The sequence below is a fragment of the Mesocricetus auratus genome, unplaced genomic scaffold, assembly GCF_017639785.1.
Source record: "Mesocricetus auratus isolate SY011 unplaced genomic scaffold, BCM_Maur_2.0 Super-Scaffold_100027, whole genome shotgun sequence".
Taxonomy (NCBI): domain Eukaryota; kingdom Metazoa; phylum Chordata; class Mammalia; order Rodentia; family Cricetidae; genus Mesocricetus; species Mesocricetus auratus.
The window spans coordinates 4,756,941-4,780,207 of record NW_024429208.1 but is presented as its reverse complement, the minus strand read 5'-3'; the positions used below and the strand labels follow the sequence as shown (position 1 = coordinate 4,780,207).

The 23,267-nt window shown below is 44.0% G+C and overlaps 1 protein-coding gene across 3 annotated transcripts in view; it reads left to right on the top strand.

Moving 5' to 3' along the window:
* Window positions 1–23,267, top strand: part of Fkbp5 (FKBP prolyl isomerase 5) — an 83,594-nt gene that overhangs the window by 24,513 nt on the left and 35,814 nt on the right. For all 3 annotated transcript variants that reach the window (XM_040732138.1, XM_021235848.2, XM_040732139.1), the window contains 2 exons: window positions 11,788–11,913; window positions 15,625–15,769. In XM_040732138.1, the coding sequence (XP_040588072.1) occupies window positions 11,809–11,913; window positions 15,625–15,769 (250 nt within the window). In that variant the 5' untranslated portion in view covers window positions 11,788–11,808. The remainder of the gene's footprint in view (window positions 1–11,787; window positions 11,914–15,624; window positions 15,770–23,267) is intronic.

Sequence of the window (23,267 nt, the reverse complement as noted above, 5' to 3'; positions counted from 1 at the left end):
GAGTGCACCACCACTGTCCAGCCAACGTCACTTTTATAACATGGTGACTTGACATGCTTGGGTTTCCCTTGTACACTTTCCAGTTGATTTATGAAAGAACGGTTGCCAGGATGGTGCATACGCTGTCATCCTGCACTCGGGAGACTGGGACTGCAGGATGGACAGCTCCTATCTCAGAAAACAAAACAAAGCAGTGTTTCACTCGGTTTCAAAATTATAACTATTAATGGTCTTTCCATAACTTATATAGATTAAAGATCAAAATAAGAACTGGGTGTGAGCCGGATAGTGGTGGCGAAGACCTTTAATCCTAGCACTCTGATAAACCCGGAAGAAAGAGGTTATCCTTGGAGACTACAAAGATGACCCCTTTCTTATCAACTGGTAGAGCAGTAAACACCCCTCCCCACCTCGGGGAGGGTTATCAGAAAGTGATTTAGAAGACAACTCTACCAGCCAACTGCCTGAATTGGCATTTATGGTAGTTTATCCATTATCTACCAAGTGCACTTTATTTTCAGTTTCACATGAGATACCTAAAAGAGATCATATTTTAGTTCATGTGACAGTGTGGCTGGACTGTGGTGGCACATATCTTTAATTCTAGCACTCAGGAGGCAGAGGCAGGCAGATCTCTGTGAGTTCAAAGCCATCCTGGTCTACAGAGTGATCTCCAAGACAGTCAGAGATACATAAGCGAAACCCTGTCTCAAAAATAAGCAAACAAATAAAAAGTAAAAAAATAAAATAAAATAAAATCAATGCTGGGGCTGGAGAGACGGCTCATCAGAGGTCCTGGGTTCAATTCCCAGCACTCATGGGTTGGTGGGGGGGCTGCTAGTAAAATCTGTAATTCCAATTCCAGGAACTCTTCCAGCCTCTGAGAACACTAGTCATATACATGACACACAGACATACACATGCGCAAAACACTCATACATGTAAAGTAAAACAGAAAAAATATGCTGGGTGTAGTGGTGCACACTTTTAAACCCAGCACCTGGGAGACAGAGGCAGGTACATCTCTGTGAGTTTGAGGTCAGTCTGCTCTATACAGCTAGTTCTAGAACAGCGGAAGCTACAGAGACTCTTTTGTCTTTTTGAAACATTTTTATTATATATTTAAATTAGAAACAAGCTTGCTTCCCATGTCAGTCCCAGCTCCCTCTCTCTCCCCTCCATGCCCGCTCACCCCATCCCCACTCCATTCCCCAGGGAGGGTAAGTCCCTCCATGGAGGATCTCTAGAGTCTGTCATTTTGTTCTGGGGAGGGCCTCGGCTCTCCTCCAAGTGTCCAGATTGAGAGAGCATCCCTCATTGTGGGATGGGCGTCCAAAGTTCATTTGTGTGCCAGGGATAAATACTGATCTACTACCCAAAGCCCCATAGATTGTCTAGGTCTCCTCACTGACACCCACATTTAGGGGGCCTGGATCAGTTCCATGCTGGCCTCAATTTTTTAAATGAAAGATACCTGGAAAAATCATAAACCTTTAGAAATGAACACATTTCTCTCAAACTCAAAGGTTAGAAATATTTGAATAATTTTAATAAATCAAAATCTGTGGTTTATAGTTAGGAAATTCTCAAAGGGAAATTTAAAAGTGTAAAGTCACAAAGAAGTATCTTTAGCTTTCTTTTTAAGAAACTGGATAGAGAAAACCAAAAGCTAAAGTAAACAGAAGAAACAGGTCAAAGATAAAAGCTTAAATCAATAAAATAGAAAATAGGAAAACAGTAGGTAAAGTCAATGAAGTAAAAAGTTGTCTCTTGTGTAGAGTGCAGCCTTCCTGTCAGCCTGGTTCCAGAGCCGCATCAGTCCCAAATGAACACATAGGACGCTGTATTAATTATGAAGCTGTTGGCCATTTGCTTGTTTCTTACTGGCTAGCTCTGACTTAAGTATTTAACTCATAATTGTTAATCTAAGTATTTCTCTTACTGTAGAAAGGGGTCCGGACCTCTTATTTCTATGGCAGCTACATCATGACTCCCTGTGTTTCTCTTTCCCAGAATCCTCCTCGACTCCTAGTCCCACCTATCTTGCTTCCCTATTGGCCAACAGTGCTTTATTGACATATACACAGGACTTCCCCATCACTCTTGGAAAACGCAGATATTGTCTATGAGCTTCTAGCCTGATTGACCAGAAGGAAAAGAGAGGACACACATTACTAGTCAGGAGTGAAAGTAACAAAAGTGTAGAGCACGCAGTTTTAAAAACAAGACAGATAGTATAAGTTGCTTTGCGTAAATAAGTGGGCAGTGATCCAAGACGACAAAGCTTATTTCAGAAGAAGCAACCAATAGAGAAGTGATTCTCCTGTGGGAAACGTGGCGAAGGGCTGAAGTCCTTCAAGGAAAGCTAAGCCCTGCATGGCTTTCCCTGAGGAATCTACTGGATGTTTGAAGGCCCGTAGCATGAGTTTTGCCCAGATTCTTGGATAACAATTGACAGAGTATTTCCGAACCCCTTTTGTGATGTGGACGCTATCACAATGTCAAACTTGAGCAAATGGGGGAGGGGAGCAGACATAATAACCCATACAGTTCAGGGGAATCTAGAAGCCTCTCCTGACTTTGACCCGCACCAGGCATGCACATAAATGCACAGACATACATGCAGGCAAAATGCATACATAAAATAATAAAAAAGCTTTTAGAATTTGTTTAATAGAAAAAAAAAGACTGCCAGGGGCTACATTCATGGCTCAGCAGTTAAGAGCACTGACTGCTACCTGGGTTCAATTCCCAGCATCCTCATGGCAGCTCATAACTGTAACAGTTCCAGGGGATCTGACACCTTCACACACACATTTACGCAGATGAAACACAAATGCACATGAAATAAAAATAAAATGTAAAGGAAAAAAGACTGTCTTCACAAACAAGTTTTGAAGCAAATTATTTTTGTATTTAAGGAAACAATGTTTGTGTCATGTTATGTACGTCTTGGTATGTTATGTGGAGGTTTAGGTGGGTGTGTATAATGCCTTTTTATTTTTAAAATTTGCTGTTTAAGTATTTGATGACATCATTCCACAATAGCTTAACCCTATACATTGATTGTGTGGCTTGTAAGGGATTCCAGGATCATAAGTAATATCATAAATTGTAACATTTCTTTTTCTTTTTCTTTTTTTTTTTTTGGTTTTTGGTTTTTCGAGACAGGGTTTCTCTGTGGCTTTGGAGGCTGTCCTGGAACTCGCTTGGTAGTCCAGGCTGGTCTCAAACTTACAGAGATCCTCCTGCCTCTGCCTCCCAAGTGCTGGGATTAAAGGCGTGCGCCACCAACGCCCGGCTAAATTGTAACATTTCTTAAAGTGTTTGCTAGTAAGCAGGCCTATTACAGTGTTTAGTTGTAATGGGAGTCCTAGAAAGGATGTGTAAACATGATTAATGCCATCCAAAGTGATTTCACTCTGGTGAGCCGAAGCAGCTGCATTAGAAAAAGTAGCAACTGTATGGCCTTGCTGCTTTAGCCTCCCAAAATAACACACAGGGACTCTTATTAGTTACAATGCTGTCAGCCAATGTCCAGGGCTTCTCATTGGCTACTTCTGTCTTAAGTATTAACCCATGACTACTAATATATATTTCTATACGGACTTATCTTTCCAAGGACGGTGCATCCTGAGACGTCCCCTCTTCCGGGGATCACATGGCAACTCTTTACTCTTGACTACATTTCCCAGAATCCTCTTCGACTCCTAGTCCCACCTATCTTGTTTTCCTATTGGCCAACAGTACTTTATTAATCAACCAATAGGACAACATATACACAGAAAGACTTCCCCCATCAACTATACATGAACATATTTTAAGCATCCAGATTCTAAGATATGAGTAATACTTGTTTGCTAAATGGCCTTAGAGTTTTAACCCTCGGGGATTAATTCCACCATCAGAGGGCAGCAGAGCGGAAGAAGGCAGTTCACAAGATGGCAAGGTAGCAAGTATTAGTTGAAACTTCAGGAGTCTGACCCAAGTGGTTTATTTTAGGCTTATTAAGCACAGCACAGTCTGGTGAGAACTATTCTTGTTCGCCATCCTGTGTGCACAGCAAAGCATGCCGAAGTCACAGAGGAACAAAATAACCTAATTATAGATCAGGCGTTACTATATCAACTTTGTGAAGTACCATGTGACACCTTCCATAAAGCTAGTCTCTATAGACTTATAGACAGACAGAAAACGAATGTATGAAGAGTAGCCAGTGCTGGAACATCCCAGCCATACAGATAGCACTTCCATATATACAAGCCATACAGGCAGAGAGCACTTCCCCTCCAGCCTTCTGGGTGGGAAACAGGCTTCACACTCTTTCCCTGAAGGAACAACCCTGTGTATTTTGCATTCCGGGTTTCCCTAACACATGTCTGTGAGCACACGCTTCTGTGCCCCTACAAAAAGTAAATCCAGTGATTATATAAGCTTAAATGCAAAGCACAACTTTATGGCATTTTTGGAAGGACATCTTTGTAGCTTTGGATGTAGCAAATTTTCCTGTAGTAAGATAAGTAAAAGAAAAGGCAGTGGAACTAGTTATGGTGGCACCCCTGTAATCCTGGCACTAAGAGATGGAGCAGGAGAGTCATTTGAGTTCAAGGGCCGACTGAGCAGCCCAGCAGCAGATCAGAGACTGCCTGCAGACCTGAGCGGGGACAGAAGGAATTGGAAAAGGACACAAGGAGAATCTTGTGGATGGCAGATCTATTCATTACGTGGATTTACGGGATGGGGGAGTGCACATTCTCACACATTGTGTGCTAGAGTGTGAGCGATTTGTTGTGTTTCACACGGCCTGCTAACAAGCGTGATGCTTGTACATGCATCAACGCTTCCAGTGTGCTACCTTAACGTACTGTGAGGGTCTGGGTCTCAGTGCAGAGAAAGTGTTTCAGAGCTTGGTGTGGTGGAAGCGTGCGTGCTGTGTGCATCGCTTCCTTGCTGTTTTAATGCGTTGTGGAATCGAAAGGCCAGGTAGCTGGGTGGTGGCAGCGGTACATGCCTTTAATCCCAGCACTCGGGAGGCAGAGGCAGGTGGGTGTGAGCCTGGTCTACAGAGTCACTTCCAGGACAGCCTGGGCTATGTAAAGAGACCCTTTGTTTAAAAAACAAAACAAAAAGACCACTGGGCCAAGGTATCACATGCCAGAACTTGGGAGGCAGAGACAGGCAGATCTTTGTGAATTCAAGGCCAGCCTGGACTACAGAATGAGTTCCAGGACAGCCAGAGCCACACAGAGAAACCCTGCCTTGACAAAACAGTAACAACAAGAAACAAAAACTGAAGAGGCCATATTGGCAGTTTTTGTTTCTTTGTTTCTCTTGCATTGCAAGACTGTTTATTTGCCATAGGTAAGGTTTCACATGTTCCATACAGATGCTGTTTGTAGCTGTCTTAACCCTAAGGGGAATTGATGATGGAAACAGATGTTTGATGATTAGGTGTCATATACCTGTGTGGTTGTAACCAGGTCACTCTATAGACAACTGCAAACTTTATTAACTGCAGGAGTAGTGACACATTCTGATACAGGCAGATTGTGTTGCCTGCAGTCTCATCTGTAACTCTCGGTGCCTAGGGGACCAAGTCATCGCCAGGCACCATAGTGACGCACTTTGTCTACCACAGTGGTGTTCTCTTTCATGCACTTTATCTACAGCAAGCACTGGTGTTCTTTTTGAATGAACATTCACTTAAGAAAGATTTCTTCCCTGGTGTTTGAGTGTTTAATGCTTCCAGGCTTAGCTCATCCTTTCACAAATTGGAACTTTTTATGGTTCAAATTTCTAAATATTCAGACATTTTCATGGCCATCTACTTAAGGAAACACTTTGGTTTGGGGTTGGAGAGATTGCTTGGTAGTTAAGAGCACTGACAGCTCTTCTAAGGGATCCAGGTTCAGTTTCCAGCACCCAGACCGTCTGTAACTCGTCTCAGGGACTCTGACACCTTGTAAGCACCAGGCATGCATGTGGTGTGGAGACATACTTTCAGGCAAAATACCCATGCACGTAAAATAAATTGACATTTAAAACTAGAGTATTTTTTAAAGAAGTATTTTTATTTAGCAACACTGTCAGTTTAGCTCTAACTTATGCAGCTTGTAGATATTTAATTAATGGGGGAATTTGTATACATTCGTTTTTTTTTTTTTTTTTTTTTTTTTTGGTTTCTCTGTAGCTTTGGGGGCTGTCTTGGAACTCACTGAGTAGACCAGGCTGGCCTCGAACACATGGAGATCCGCCTCCTGAGTGCCGGGATTTAAAGGCGTGTGCCCCCACCTCCTGGCTTTGTGTACACTCTTGAACCACTGCTTTTCATCTTTTCATTTCCTCTTGGCTCTTTCCCTTGTGGACTTAAACATGATTTGTCCTTTGCACAATTAAACCATCACATCCCCCTGCCCAAAGCACTCATTTCCCTCCAAAACCCTGCTGCAAATGCCAAACTTTCCTCCGGTCATCTTGGTGTCTTTATTCATCCCTCTTCTGCTTAACTTTCAAACTCAGGAGACCCTACCTGTCCCTCCCACCCTTCCCACTGCCCAGTGCCTCTGAAGACTCTGGGAAACACACCAACTCAACACTTCATGCTTGCCTGTGTAAACAGTCTTTAGTCAGTACTTTTTTGTTTGTTTGAGATAGGGTTTCTCTGTGTAGCTTGGGAACTTCTCCTGGAACTCATTCTGTAGACCAAACTGGCCTTGAACTCACATAGATCCACCTGTCTATGCCTCCCGAGTGCTGGGATTAAAGTCATGCACCACCACTGCCCGGCTCAGATACTCATTCTTAAGAAATGTCCTCTTATTCTAAGTAGTGTCTGCAGAAAGATGTGAAGTCACAGTCACAAAATCACAGACAAAATGGTAAGGAAAGTGAGCAATCAACTAAAAAAAACATGGAAAAATGAAAAACATTACTAATTTAAGGAAGTCTCTGGAACAGACTAAACAAAATATTGCTCATAGCTACTGACCAAATGATGATCTGAAAATTCCATCTCAAAGTAAGTCTCTTCCAACATAGAGCAAAAAGGACAGTGATGGGACATGACAAGTGGTGGTTCCCAGCCACACCTGTACCCTAACACTCAGCCCAGCCCCTGGGGATGGGGTCCAGGCATCAAGAGCATCTTAAAAGTTATACAGGTGGCCTGGTGTTTGTGGCACATGCCTTTAATCCCAGCACTCGGGAGGCAGAGGCAGGCGGATCTCTGTGAGTTCGAGGCCAGCCTGGTCTACAAGAGCTGGTTCCAGGACATCCTCCAAAGCCACAGAGTAACCCTGTCTCACCCCCCCCCAAAGAAAGAGTTCGTTGGTGATCCTAAGGTTGACAGTGTTAGCAACATTAGTAAGAAGCCAGAAGGATAAGACCGAAAGGTCTGGCATCTCTTCAACAAGACTTAGAAGCAGAGGATGAAGATGATGAGAGTCAGCAAGTTGAACTATATAGTCAGTCTCCTGTGAGGGTGGGAGACCTGCAGGGGCTGCTGAGAGAAGGGGCAGCTGGGTACCACTCTGCTCACCGGGGCTTCAGGCAGCTTGGAAACCCTCGCTCTGGTTTTCAGGGCTGTTTACGAGGAGGCCAGTTCTCACCTACTTTTTTCCATCTGTCTGCCGACTTTCCTGTCATACTTGGGGTGATCTGGTTAGTCACTGTGGCACGGGCCATGGGGAGAACGTGAAGTAGCTTCTCATTTGGGAGGTCCAGCCATCGGCTTAGTCAACACAAGTTCCCAGTCCCCTGGTGGTCAAATACTGGTTGTCTGCTCATGGTCACATTGCACCTCAGGTGTGTGCTGACTAGCACTTTGGAGAGCGGGTGCTTATCTGGCATGGCCACAGCAGAAGGAACTGTGTGCTCCCTTTCTGGTGCACTGGGAAGCAACTTGCCCCTTTAGTTGGTGCAGTACAATAAGCTTTATCATGAATTAATAATAGCATTAGGTAAGAGTGACTTTAAATCCAGAATAGAACTAGCATGGGGGAAAGAACACAAGACTCCAGTAAAAAAACATTGAAACTTCTCCTGTTGCCTTAAAGGGCTTTAAGAATTGTCCTGACTTTTTTATGTAGTACAATAAATTAAAAAGTTTATTTGATGTGTTTACTTACAAAAACATACACTTCTAGTGGCCTAAATGGAATTCAAGGGAAATATTTGGAAAATTTGATTTATTTTTTTATTCTTTAAGATTCATTTGACTTTGAAATCTGAAAAAGGATTTGTTTTCTTGCTCTGAGGATTCCTGTTATTCTCTTCATATGGACTGTGCGGCGCCCGTGCCACAAGCAACTCCGAGGTATTAGGGAAAGAAAGACCAGACGTCCACTTATTTGTACTAAGAGAATGCATGTGCTGCCTTTATTGCCGAGAGAGAGAGAGAGAGAGAGAGAGAGAGAGAGAGAGAGAGAGAGAGAGAGAGAGAGAGAGAGAGAGAGAAAGTCTTCATTGCAAGTGCCAAGAGGTCTCTCTCTTGTAGGAGGGAGGAACTTTATATACAGGTTTACAGCACAGTGGAAAAACCCCAGGTAGAAGAGAGCGTGTTTTCCTCCTGCTGAATGTTGATGTCAGAGGGTCAAGGCCAGGGCAGTAAGCCAGGACTAGAAAACAGGATGGATTTGTACCCTATGGGGGCTGGGGCCCAACATCTCCCCCCTTCTTTATATATAAATTAGCACCTATCTCAGGTGACTAGGACAGTAATGCCAGTCTTAGTATCAATAACCAACCCTGTATAAATGTAAACAAACATTTATAAACAATATTTGGGAATGTGGGCATCGTTCTTTTCAAACTACTTCCTGCTGTTAAGGGGTGCTGAAATACCATGGGGATCATGACAAAAGAAAAAACCCAGAAACCTGTTGAAGTTCTTGTTTTTGTGGTCTGTAAGGCTGCATCATCTCAGCTGTTTTAGATGTTGGATCACAGACTGAGCAATACTGTTAGGAGCTGTTCCCTGAGATTTGCATTCCCTTAAATGTTGAGTAAGTTCCTTTGTCAGGTTGGCACTTACAGAGCCAACAACTTGGCTTGTGGGGATTTGATGCTTATTTGAATAGCAAGCTAAGTTTTTCTTTCCTTCATCTTTTATTTTTAACTTAATTATTTCTCTTTTGAGAATGTCATATATGAATACTGTATTGACACCATTTCTCCTGTAATTCCTTCCATGCCCCCTTCTCAAATCTGTGCCCTTACTCTTTAATTGTTATTGCTACATGTGTGTATACGTTTATAAACACAACCTGCTAAGGTCATATGGTTTTTGAGAGTGTCTCATGTATCTGAGGCTAGTGCTTATTAACCCCTGGATCCTCCTGACTCCACCTCCCAAGTGCTGGTATTTCAGGAGAGTATGCTGCCACCACCAGCATGCACCTGGCTGGAGAAAACATTTTCTCTCTTTTTTATTAATTAGTTTTATGTGTGTAGGTGTTATTTCCATGTATGCATGAGTCCCAGCTGCATACAGAGCCTATAGAGGCCAGAAGAGGGTGTCAGATCTCCTGGAACTGAGTTATAGATGGTTGTGAGCCACCATGTAGGTGCCAGGAGGTGAAATTCAGTCTTAGGTGCTCTCAACCACAGAGCTGTGTCTCCAGCCTTCCAGCTAATTTTTTTTTCAAGACAGGGTTTTCCTGTGTAGCTTTGTAGACCAGGTTGGGCTTGAACTCACAGAAGGCTGCCTGCCTCTGCCTCCAGAGTGCTAGGATTAAAGGTGTGTGCCACCCGCCAGGCCAGTTAAATATTTTAAAGAAATTGTTTATAAGTAATGTATACCTCCCCTTACATCACCGTGAGGTTGTTTGTCTGATTGTTGCTGCTGCAGGGTTTGGTTGTGACACGTGTCCTTTCTCCTTTCCTTGCCAGGTAGGTAGTCGGGGGTGGTGCTGGAGACCATTTTCTCAACAAATTTTCAATAAGGGGTTGTGATTTCTTCAGTGCTTTGATCATGTGTTCTGTTGATAGAGGTCCGTGTATCTGGGAGAACCTACAAAACATACTTCCCATGGATACAGTTCATGACCTGCTCCCTCCAAGTAACTTAAAAGGCCATTTCTGTCTGCCATTTAGGTGCTTCCCACAAGTTCCCAAGCGTCAGAAAATATGTCACAAGCATTGGGTTTCCAGAAGCTTGTTTGATTTTCCTTATTATCTAGTCCAGCATCATGTAGACTGGGTACTTAGCTTTCGTTGTTTGTTTGAGAACAGTTTGTTCTAGCCTTTCACTTACCCTGAGCCAAACATTTGGACCTTTTATTCTGGTATAAACTGTGCTAGGAAATCAAGAACGGGGGCTTTGCCCTGGGATTTTGGTGTTCCCTTTGAAGCTCTTTCAGTACAGCAAGTTTCTCACACTGAAGAAAACCTAACTAGCTTGTTTGGAAATGAGTTAAAACACTATATTTTAGTTGTCTAGTCATTAGTTCTAACAGCAGAGTGGGTTTTCACAGTATAGAAGTTGTTTAGTTTGGTTTTGACTGTAATGTGAAATAGCTTTAGAAGTGGTCAGTCCTCAGCACTCGGAGGCAGAGGCAGGTAGATCTCCAGGAGTTCTAGACAGCCAAGGTTGTTAACACAGAGAAACCCTGTCTCAGGGAAGGGAGAAGGAAGAAAAAGGGAATTAAGTATTAAAAAATACATAATATACCACTGAATTCAGATCTTATGAAAGCAGACTTTTTATTCTAACCACACTGCTCTGGATAAAGGTTGAGAGTAGCTGAGGTAGGAGAGGAGGGAAACCCTCGGAGTTGTGGTCTATATTACCTGCTAGAGAGTGTGGGTATGAACAGTGCCCGTGATCTCACAGACCCTTGAAATCCACAGGAATGCCTCATAAACAGCAGCATTCAGTCGAGGGGAGCTGAGGGACAGTACAGAATGGACAAGATGACTTGAGCACACACACTGGCGTGGCATGTGGGGGAAGAAAAAAGAGCTGTCACAGTGTGGATGGGGAAGCCCTGGGCTGGGTATAGGAAAGGACTTGGTTTATTGACCTGCATTTTGTATGAAGAGAATAGGAACTGAAAGACAGATTAGCGACATATTGTGAGAGATACCTTGAGTGCTGTGGGAAAGTGAACTTTGTTCTCTCCATTTTTTGTGTGTGGGGAATGATTTTGTTTTGGTTTTCTTTTTCTTTTTCTTCTTGAGATGGTGTCTCATTCCCCAGGCTAACCCGGAACTCATAAATACAGACTGATCTTGGCTTTGCAACTCTCCTGCCTCTCCCTCCTGAATACTGGGATTATAAGCACAAGCCACCCACCACACACACCCAGCCCCTAAAACCTCAGTCTGTAGCTGTTGGAAGTGAGTGGTGGGCAGTGTAGTCTCCCAGAAGGCCCAGAGGTGACAAGTGCTTGCCATCTTGAGCTATGGCTCTCCACTGTTTCTTGGCTGACTGGTAGCTCCCTGTTTTTAGCAGAGCACCTGGAAAGCTCTTAGTTCTCTCCAGGGAACGTGGCTGTAGAAAGGTCCTTGAACATTCTGAGAGGGCAGTATAGTTACGGAATGTAATCCCCAGCAGACCCCACTTGCACTTCCACCCTCTAATCTAGGACCAGGGCTACATGGGAATTGAAGAACTGGGTGATGTTTTATTTTCCTGTCCGATGACATCAATACATGAGCACAGCAAATGCTTTTGTTATTATTTCGGTGTTTTAACTCTATTAGTCTTATGTAAGCTCAGTTCTCAGGGGTTTTTCGGTGCATTAAGAAATGATATTTTCACTGAAGAAAATACCTTTCTTTTGGCAGGTTTTCTACTTATAAAAGACAATGACTACTGATGAAGGCACCAGTAACAATGGAGAAAACCAGTCAGCCACCGTGGTTGAACAGGGAGAAGATATCACCACCAAAAAAGATAGAGGAGTATTAAAGGTAAGGCCACAGAGGCAGAAGATAGGGAGACCTTCTGATGGAAGGAAGGTGGAGTTTATCCAGCCTTTTTCGTAGAGGGGAAGGGTGGCTGCTATTTTTTAAAGTAAGGCTAAGTAGTGAACGCTGCAGCTCAGTTCTCATCTGTCTTCATAATGGGGGCTGTTAATCTCAGATTGTCCATGCAGCTGAGACTGGACTGGGTAAAGTGACCCGCCCTGGTCACTCACATCTTAGGCCCTGCAGAACAGCCCGGGTTATCCTTCATTCCACAAGACTGCAGAGTGCTTGTTGGGTTGCTCGCAGTAGACTCTTCAGTGCACTGACGCTCACGGTGACTGCTAAAGAAACACTGTACTGTCTCTGTGTGCCATGATGTAGGAGCACAGGCCGTGTGTGCTTGGCTCATCCTTCCTATGTACTTAAGCACACAAAATACTTTGTGTGTGTGTGTGTGTCTGCTTGCCCTTGGTCAGGGTATCTTCCTCACTCACTTCTCCGCCTTACTTTTCTGTGAGACAGGGTCTTTCATTAAACCTGGGGCCACTATTATTTAGGTAAGGCTGTGTAGCCACCAAGTCTGTGGGATTCACTTGTCCCTGGCCCCCAGCACTGGGGGTTGCAGACACACTTTGTCACGATTAGTATTTACACAGACCCTGGGAATCGGAGCCCGGGTTCTCCTCTTGCTCTGCATGCACTGTGTCCCTTGAGTCGTCTCCTCAGCCTCTTCCCATAGTGTCTTTATTTGCATCCCTGCAACAGTGTTATGGAGATAGTACCCTTTTAATGATGCTGGCACTGGGGATGGTACTGAGGGCCTCTTATGTGTTGTAGACAAGAGTGTCACCAGTGTTGTCTTTTTGAGACAAGGTCTCACTAAGTTGCGTAGGCTAGTCTTGAACTCAACACTGTAACCCAGGCTGGTCTTGAACCTGCCATCGTGCTGCCTTAGTCTTCTCCTAAGTAGTTGGGATTACAGGACTGTGCCGCCAAGTAGACTGAATTCTTCCGTTTTATAGGTGAATAAGCTGAAGCCAAGAGGTTAAGTAGTTGCTTGTCCCACACTGTCGCCACACGTTTTATGTAGTTGATTTTTCTCTGCTGATCTTACATTGCATATTCTCAGTGTCCCTGCCTTGTGGGAATTCAGCTGCTCCTGTGTGGGCACTGCTGGGTTGGTCCTGCCTCTCCCTGCTTGTGTGGAAGCCTGACTTCTGGGCTGCTTTTTCTGAGCTTCCATGGAGTCCTGTTGCCTTGCTCTGTGCTGTCAGTCCATGATGTCTTCTTCCTGAGGCTTCTCAGCCTCGGAACTCTTAATTAATCATCCAAAGCTCTAAGAAACTTCTCAAGACACTGGAGAGTTGTCAGTGTGCCACATTCAGAGACCTGGCCTGCAAGGTCCCTCAGATCCTGCGTATTCTGTAACGAGATCCTGGGTGATTCATAAAAGAGACGTTTATTTTGGATCACAGGTCTGTAGCCTGAGAAGTCCAAGAACACGGCTCGCCTGCATCTCCTTGCTCTTAGCAACACTGAGCTCACAGTAGAAGCAGAGGGGTAGGCAGTCTGGGAGGCAACAACGCAGAGCGGGCAAGCTTTTTACACCTCGTGTGATGAACCCAGTCTCTCCACAGAGAGCTCACACAAGTAAGGCATTGATTCCTCCTAACTGCCCACTTTCCTCTTGAAGGCCTTACGTCCCAACACTGGCCCAGTAGCAATCAGATTTCAGCGTAAGCTTTAGAGAGGACAGATCTATGCGTACTTTCTTCAGACCACAGCTTCCCCACTGGGATTGCACATTGCTGCCTTGCCCACTCAGAGCCCCTAAATAAACAGACAGTAAACTATAGTGTCCTTTGTTATAAAGACTAAATCTAAAAACAATGAGTATAACATCTGTTAACTGTCTAGATCCTCCAGGTCACCATGAGGCTTTGGGTGACGATTCAGTGGGTCTGGCAACTGACCTGGAACATTTGTCAACCTCCCCAGGGTGTTTCTGGTTTTTAAAATTCATGATAATACTAATCAGGAAAAAGAAAAGCTGGGTTTGTATTTTATCTTTAAGACAACTTAAGATTTAAGCAAAAGTTTCATCTTGTTGATGAGACAGACACACAGGAACATGAAACACACACAGCCCACCCCCACTCCAGAGCTATGTCTGTTTCCATTGCAGATGGCCAACTGACTGCCACAACCCCGTCCCACATGCCTGGTGTCATCGATTGTCCTAAAGTACAAATCCCACTGAGGACTGCCACTGGGCCCTAGTGTCACATGCAGGTTAGGGATCAGGGCCCCTTGAGGATTTCATGTAGGTTTTTTTTTTTTTAGGTTTTCTTTTAAATTTTTTTTTCTTTTAGACCTGGAAGAAGCCATGTGGTAGTGGGCATACATTAGCTCAGCACTCGGGAGGCAGAGGCAGGGGGATCTCTGTGAGTTCAGGCCAGCCTTGACTCAGAGCGTGTGCCAGGGCAGCCAGGGCAACATAGAGAAACCCTGCCCCCAAAAACCAAAGAAAGAGAGAGAAAAGACCTGGAAGAACAGTATTGCTTTTTTTCCTTTACAAAATGTTTGGGCCTACCAGGCAGTATTGATGCACACTTGTAATCCCAGCACTCAGGAGACATAGACAGGCAAATCTCTGAGTTTGAAGACAGCGTGGTCTACAGAGTGACTTCCAGACAGCCAGGGCTACACAGAAAAACTGTCTCAAAAAAAAATTGGGGGCATTTGAACCAAGAAAGTTGAGGAATCTAAGTTCATGGTGTTTATGTAGTGGTTTTGGGAGGTGGGCTGCAGAGGCACATCTCCAAGAATGAAAAGCAAGTAATTATTCACGTGAAAATCCATCTCTCCCCAAAGATGTTATCAGATATTAACTGCTATCTTAGGTACTGCTGCAAAAGACCCCTTGGCACTGGTGATTGACAGGCTAAATTGCACCACCACATGCCTGGACTGAGTTTTCTTTTCCAAGAGTTAACCAACTGCATTAGCAGTTTGCTCTGCCAAGAATAAAAGAAATATTCTGGACTTTACAATGGCTAAATATTTCTCACTTTGGAGTTATTCTTTTTTTTCCCCCTTTGCTAGAAAGCAAGTTACTTGGTAGCATCCAAGTCTAGATTTTACAGTTTATTCAAATAATGGAAGTGTAACCTGTTACTCATGGCTAGTGGCGGAGTAGAGTCATAAGGTATCTCTAGCAAAGGAGGGAAGCAAATAAGCCACGTCTTTGAAGCTCTTCTGTGGCCATCTATGTGGCTGTTTAAGATGTCCTTCACTCTTTGGCCTAATTCAGTTTGTGTACTTTCAGCCGGCTCATACGTCTGTGTTTTGGGAGATTTTAGTACCTAAGTATGGGGCATTAAACCACCCAGCTGAGCTTTACTGGTTAATTCTGTTTTGTTTTGTCTGAGATAGGGTTTCACAGTACATCCTAGCTGGCCCAGGGCTTACCAAGTAGACCAGGCTGACTCCTGCATAATTATTTTGAGAGAATGTTGCAGTGAGTAGTAATAGTAACTGTTAACATGAAGGGCTAGGAAAGAGTTTCCTGAGACAGCAATGAAGGAAGTGGCGAGGAACTGGAATGAATTTGCAAATCTGTCTGGGTGCCGTGGAGTAGCCTGTGTGGCCCTTTAATTCTTTTATAAGTAAAAAGCTCTGTTTCTTCCCCCCCCTTATGTTTGTCTTTTCTAGATTGTCAAAAGAGTGGGGACTAGTGATGAAACCCCGATGATTGGTGACAAAGTTTATGTCCACTACAAAGGAAAATTGTCAAATGGAAAGAAGTTCGATTCCAGTCGCGATAGAAATGAGCCATTTGTCTTTAGCCTTGGCAAAGGTAAGAGGTAACTTTTGCAGTATTGCTTAGATTCTTTTGTAATTGTATTCTGTAGAGGCGGTGGAACCTGTCCCTGACAAGGTGTGGCCCACAGTTTCCCTAGGAGTCTCCGAGATCCCTTTGGGAACCATGATAGCAGTTCTTTTTACAACAGTGGGAAGAGGATGTCCTTATAACTGACTGACATTTGCAGTGACAGACTAACACCTGTAGAGGCGCAAACTGCTGGTCCCTTAATGTGAGTTGGGGCAGAGACGGATGCCCTCTCTGCCAGCAGTTTCTGTATTATCACTGCCTCTCCCTGACTGTTTACACAAAGCGGGATGTCTGCTTTCACCCCAGGGCTTGATAAGTCAGCACATTATTTATTACATTTTCTAACCCTCGTCTTGAGATTCACGTGGTGCTGCTGCTGTGTGGGAGAGCAGCCCTGGGCAGAGCCCTGTGTGCACCCTCACCTTCGGGGAGCTGCTATACTTGGAGTCGGGAACTGACATGCTTAGTGTTTTCATGAGCACCATTTGACTGGAAAGGGCAGACCATGATTACTCAGACTTGGTGGGTATTTCCTGAAATTGGATGAAGTAAACCTGCCACCTTGAGGAAGATGGCTGGCAGTGTTTGTTGCCATTGCATTTTCAGGTAAAACTTTTTAAAGATTTGTGTCTGCTGTGTGCTTACAGCTTCCTGAAACGTAAGGCTTCATTCTGTGAGAGCAGTAGGCATTAATGAGTGTGACTTTTCTGCTGGACAGTAAAATGTGTCCCTATTAGAATATCCTCCTAGCCGGGCGTTGGTGGCGCACGCCTTTAATCCCAGCACTTGAGAGGCAGAGGCAGGTGGATCTCTGTGAGTTCGAGGCCAGCCTGGCCTACAAAGTGAGTTCCAGGACAGCCTCCAAAGCCACAGAGAAACCCTGTCTCAAAAAAACCAAAAAAAAAAAAAAATATATCCTCCTAACTCAGCCAGACACATATAAAGTCAGGTGTGGATAAGCAATCTGTTTAAAGTACAAGCTGGACCAGTGGTTCTGGCTCAGCACAGTATATGAGAAGACCTTTGATGAGCTTTCAGATTCCACATAGCGGCTGACCCTTTGACCCTCTTGTTCACCTCTGACATAGTAACCTGAGAGTTCTGTGACACCACTGTCCTGCCGTCCCTAGCTCTGTGGGTTTGCACTTTTTCTACATCTTCAGTCAGAAGTAAACAGATGGATTCACCTTGGCTTATATTAAATGGAACACATTTCACTTTTATGTCATTAGAAATGACAACTCAGGACTGGGCTGCTGTTGTTCAGTGGTTAGAGTGCTCTCATAGAGCCCGAGTATGATCCTTCGATTTAGTGGTACAGGCCTGTAATCCTAGCACTTGGGAGATTGGAGGCAGGAGCGTCAGAAGCATAGAACAAAGAAGAAACACAGCCAACCGGCTGTTGGTGGCACAGGCCTTTAATCCCAGCACTCCCGAGGCAGAGGCAGGTGGATCTCTGTGAGTTCAAGGTCAGCCTGGTCTACAAAGCGAGTTCCAGGACAGCCTCCAAAACAATACAGAGAAACCCTGTTTCGAAAAACCAAAAAAAAAAAAAAAAAAAAGACAGACAAGCCAGGCATAGTGGTGACACTCATCCTAGTGGTTGGGAGGTATCTTAGTTGCAGTTTCTATTATAATAAACACCATGACCAAAAGCAGGTTGGGGAGGAAAGGGTTTATTTGGGTTACACTTCCACATCGTAGATCATCTCCAAAGGGAGTCAGGGCAGGAACTGGTGCAAAGGCCATGGAGGGTGCTGCTTACTGACTTGCTTCCCATGCCATGCTCACCCTGCTTTCTTATAGAACCCAGGACCAGGAACCCAGAGTTGGCTCCTCCCTCCCACAATGGGCTGGGTCCTCCCACATCAATTGCTAACTTGAGAAGATGCCCCACAGACCTCCCTATGGCCCGATCTTAAGGAGGCATTAAGTTCCCTCCTCTTAGATGACTCTAGCTTGGATCAAGTTAATATCAAACCAGCCAGCACAGGAGGCATGGTAGGACTGTAAGTTCAAGACTGAGTTGGACTTCACAACAATCCCTTCTCAGAAAAAGAGAAAAAAATAGCTGGGCTATTTAGATTTTATATTAACACTTTGTAACAGTAGTTACTTCATCAAAATAAAAAATAATGCAAATACACAGTAGTATAAATACTGTCTCTTGAGCCCACTAATCCCTTCTAGTATACCTCTCCCAAGGGAATGCATAGAACTATTCCAAAAAGAAAAGTTCCATGCTAATTTTGGGATTCTAGTTTTGACTTCAGTGTTTCATTTTGAGACCTGTATTCTCTGTGTAGTCCTGTCTGTCCTGGAATTCGCTATATAGACCAGGTTGGCCTCTTGAACTCATAGAGATCCAACTGCCCTTTCCTCTCTGAGTTCTGGGATTAAAGGCATGGGCCCCCACACCCAGCTGAATGTTAGCATTTAAATAGAACTATTATGAGCCTGACTGTAAAACTTCATTGAAAAACTGTCCATAAAGCACAGTGCTGTACTTCCACACTGCTCAAGTGCCCGTTGCCTTTTCTGTACTGTGTTTTAGACTCAGATGCTCTTACTCCTGTGATGTCTTTCATTGTCTTCACTGAAAATAACTGCTTTTACTATAGATTATTGCATGATGTAGAGATGAAAAGAATGCATACCATAGCATAGATCTGCCTAACACGGTGCACACCTGGTTGTTTATTATTGTTATTACATCAAAAGTTTATTGGCTGGCTTTAAAGTTTTTACTGCAGTTACAATAAAAACTATTGTAATGGTTTATGTCATAGTTCTCCTTGCCGTGGAGGCACATGCTCTTCTGAAACTAAGCTTAGCCGGGTTCTTTGTCTCAGGAAGTTGGGACAGACAAACTGAATCAGTCTATGAATTGGTTGTTACCACTGTGGAGTGTGTTACAGGATAGGAGGGAGAGATATTTCCCTTGTGGCTTTATTGCTATTTTTGTTTAGGGTGGTGTTGATCAAAATTCATTCTTTCTCAGACACATTCTTCCTTGATTGTAAAGTACTAAGTAGAATAAAGCAAGTACTTTCTTAAAGTTTCTTGTCTATCCATGTCACATTTTAGGGTTAGAAAAAATGTCCAGCTTTCTCAACATTGTTATGATTTAGAAGACTTTCTTTTTTTAAACAGTGTCTTGTCTTCCTTGTTAAAAATCACTAAGTATACAACTTTTAAATACATCCTTTCATTTAAAATAGGAGTTTATTTAGAATCTGTTACATGAAAGTGTTGTTGTTTGTGTATGAGGAGCCGGAAGTACAAAGAGGTTGTGTGTGTTGTTCACTGTCAGCACAATGACTCAACCATGACTCAAGCCCTGGTTGGTGTCTCTGAAGTTTCCTCAGACCTTAGGTGAGAAATAGCCCAGTCCCGGGTTAAGAAGGGCCCACACCATGTGCTGTGGGCCTGCTCCACACCAGCTGCTTTTCTCCTGGGAATGATGTAGTTTGTAGGGTTTATAAGAAGCAGAATGCAGCTAGGCGTTGGTGGCACACGCCTTTAATCCCAGCACTCGGGAGGCAGAGGCAGGCAGATCTCTGCGAGTTCGAGACCAGCCTGGTCTACGGAGCGAGTTCCAGGACAGCCTCCAAAGCCACAGAGAAACCCTGTCTAAAGAAAACAAAAAACAAAACAAAACAAACAAAGCAGAGTGCATGTGCTTGCTTGATGATACTGGGAAGTTAATGTGTACTTTAAAAGAAGTATTGAAGTTTATCTCATGAAGCGATGCCTGAAAGACATTTGCACCAGTCAGATACACTTTCTAGAAAGACTGGGTGTGACGGAGCAAGAACTGTTTGTGGTGTAGCCCTGTGCTCCTGTAGTTCCCACTGATGCTCTTACTCCTGTGTAATACCTCGTGTGTTTACTTTTACCTGCAGTTCAGGAGTGCACTAGTTATGTAAGGAAAGCTAATGGGCTAAGATAGCTCACTCTCCCTCTGAGATGTCATACAACTTTCATTCTCAGATTTTAATATGCTTCTGAGAAAGAATGAATTGTACCCTTACCATGCACTACATGGAATTACTAACTCAATGTAGAATAAAGACCAAGGCCTACAAGCAAAAACTGATAGTGCCACAAGAAAACACAAGAAAAGTTTCCTGCCATCACATTCGGCAGTAATTTTGGGGAAATAACACCAAAGCATCAACACAAAAGTTAAACCGTTTTCATTTTGGGATGCAGTAACTGAAGGATCTTCAGCATGAGGAGGAGTGCCTCTGAAGAGAGAAGGAGCTGGTCCCTAGGTGCACAGTGCACATGCTCAGTACGACAAAGTCTTTTTTTTTTTTTTTTTGAGGCTGCCCTGGAACTACCTCTTGTAGACAAGGTTGGCCTTGAACTTACAGAAATCCACCTGCCTCTGCCTCCCGAGTACTGGGATTAAAGGTGTGTGCCACCAATGCCTTTAAAAGATGGAGGGGGGCAGTGTCACATATGTCTGTACTCCACTCTGGAAGTTGAGACAGGAGGATTGCTGAAGCCTAGGAGTTTGAGGCCAGTCTAGTTTCAGGAAAGCAGATATGCAGGTGCCAGATGACACAGAAGGAGCTCGGCGTCTTTGTCACTAAGCAGTGCAAGCCAAGCCCAGGGTGATGGCGTGCCTCACCCATCATGATGATGCTGTTTAAGAGAAGGAAAGACAAGCATTGACGAGGATGTGGGGACATAGGAACCTTTCCGCTCTCTTGGAAGGCAGGATGATGCCATCTTTATTAAAAAGGCATAATAGCCCAGCACTCAGAAGGCAGAGGCAGGTAGATCACTGAGTTCAAGGTCAGTTTGGTCTACATAGTGAGTTCCAGGACAGCCACAGCTTCATTGAAACCCTGTCTCAACCACCACCACCCCCCAAAAAGAAAGAAGAAATTAGGGGCTGGAGAGATGGCTCAGTGAAGAACACTGGATGCTCTTCCAGAGTACCTGGGTACAATTCCCAGCACCACATGACAGCTCACAACTGTAACTCCAGGTCCAGGGGGATCTGACTGACACCCTCACACAGATATGCATGTAGACAAAACACCAGTACACGTAAAATAAAGGTAAATCATTAACGTTTAAAAAGTGAAATTCAACCCAAAAGACTCATCTGTTGATCCAGCAGTCTACTTCTGGATAGGTATCCAAAAGAACTGTGTGAAGGGTCTCATATTTACACACATTCACAGCACATTAGTCACCCTGATCAAAAGGTTCAAGCATCCAAAATGTCCAGCAGGTAACTGATAGACGTTGTGGTACAGCCTTACAGTGACAGCGGGTGACTGATGGACAGTGGTAAAGCCTTACAGTGACAGCAGGTGACTGGTGGACAGCATGCTGTACAGCCTGACAGTGGGTTATATCTCCGTCTTAAAGAAGAAGGAAAGTCTGGCACACACTGCACCAGTGATCAACCTCAAAAGACATTATGCTAATGAAATGCCCCACCACAAAGATGAATGCTTTGTGACGCCACTTGTATTAAGTGTTGATAGAGAAGCACGTTCTGAAAAACAGAAAGAGTGAGGGTGGCCAAGCAGAGAGGGAAAAGGGGCGTGTGCTCCCGTTTGAAGTTTCAGATGAGCAAAATGAGAACACTTAGGAGCTGAGCTACAAGCATTGTAGGTGTAGTCACACCAAGTGCACTGAAAAATACTTAAGATGATAAACTGTTTACCGCAGTTAAACGTGTGAAGTCAGAGAGGGGAGTTTTGCAGTAGGAATCACTAAAGCAGCCTTTATTACAAAGGAAAGTGTTGGGTGATTAAACTAGAATGCCTTTTTTAAAGTATCATGTGGAAGCTGGGCGTTGGTGGTACACCCCTTTAATCCTAGCACCTGGGAGACAGAGGCAGGCGGATCTCTGAGTTCAAGGCCAGCCTGGTCTACAGAGCGAGTTCCAGGACAGGCTCCAAAACAATAGAGAAACCTTGACTCGAAAAACAAAACAAACAAACAAAAAAAGAAAACAAAAATAAATGATAATAATAAAGTATCGTGTGGATTTTGGTTTTGTTTTGTTTTTCTCGAGACGTGGTTTTCTGTGTAATCGCCCTGGCTGTAGACCAGGCTGGTCTCAAACTCAGAGATCCACCTACCTCTGCCTCCCAAGTACTGGGATTAAAGTGTGCTCCACTGCCACCCAGCTCATATGGGTTTTTAACCAGAAAATAAATAAATACATAAATACACACACACACACACACACACACACACACACCCTTACAGAAGAAAGGAAAAAATATAGTGCATTGCTCTCATCCTGGACTTTCACATACATTTTATCTGTTTACTTGTGTGTATTGTGCACGTGTGTCACGTTCACATTTGTGTGCATGTGTGTAGAGATCAGACACCATACTTGGGAGCTGTCCATGTTGCTTTTGAGATATGTCATTTGGACCTAAGGTTCACCCATTCAGCTACACTGGCTATCCAGTGAGACTTGGGGTCCTCCTGTCTGGCTTCCCCATGCAGGGGCTAGTAGTACCTGTCACAAGGCCTGGCTTCTGCATACAGCTGGGGCTGTAACTCAGAGCCTAATACTTGGCATACACACTGAGCTATTTCCCAGCCCAGTCTTTAAACTCAATTTGCCTATGTCGATGTAGGTATAAGAGGTATAAATATTATTTGGAATAGGACTCCTAAAATTGATACATTGTGTTTGAGGTAGTAAAATTGAGATCCAGATCAAATATAAGAATACATTTTCTAGAATATATTTTTGGCATACTCTATATGCAAGATAAAGATGCAGTCTTGGAAATGTTCATCCTTCTGGCCCAGTGGTTCTATGAACTAGACCCAAAGGAATGTGGTTGGCAGTGTTAACTAGCTCTGGACTAGCTTTTGCTCTAGTTGTTTGAGAAAGCCCGAGTGATGGAACTGGATCCCACTGAGCAAAGCAATGATCCACACACTGTGCCCTTGAGTGACCTGGACATGGGTCCTCTACAGTCACAGACTACCAGGAGCACACTACAGTTGAACACTCTGGGTCAGCCCCTGCCAGAGACAATGTACATAGCACCATGGAGTAGGTGAGGACATGTCAGAACATATGTTGGTAGGATTTGGGCGACTGTGTAATTGGGGGGGGGGTTTGAACAAGTAGGGCTTTGCTCTGGCTTGGAGAGTTATGATGTCAGGTGATCTGTGTTTGAGAATGAAGATTTCTGCTTGGAGCAGAGTAAGACTGGAGAGACCCACGGTAAGATGCAACAGTCACCCGTATCAGCCAGGAGAGGGGGCTGTTTGGTATTTTGTAGAATGCACAGTGACCTTATTTTCTATCCAAGCTTAGATTGAAATTTTTAAGTGTCTGTTTTGTCTGGGTTTACAGTGGTTATACAGTGACCTCGTCTGATGTTGATGTTTCATGAGCTTGTTTGTGTCCAAAAGGAGGACTGCATGGCCTTGCTACCAGCCCTAGGCCGGCCTCTGA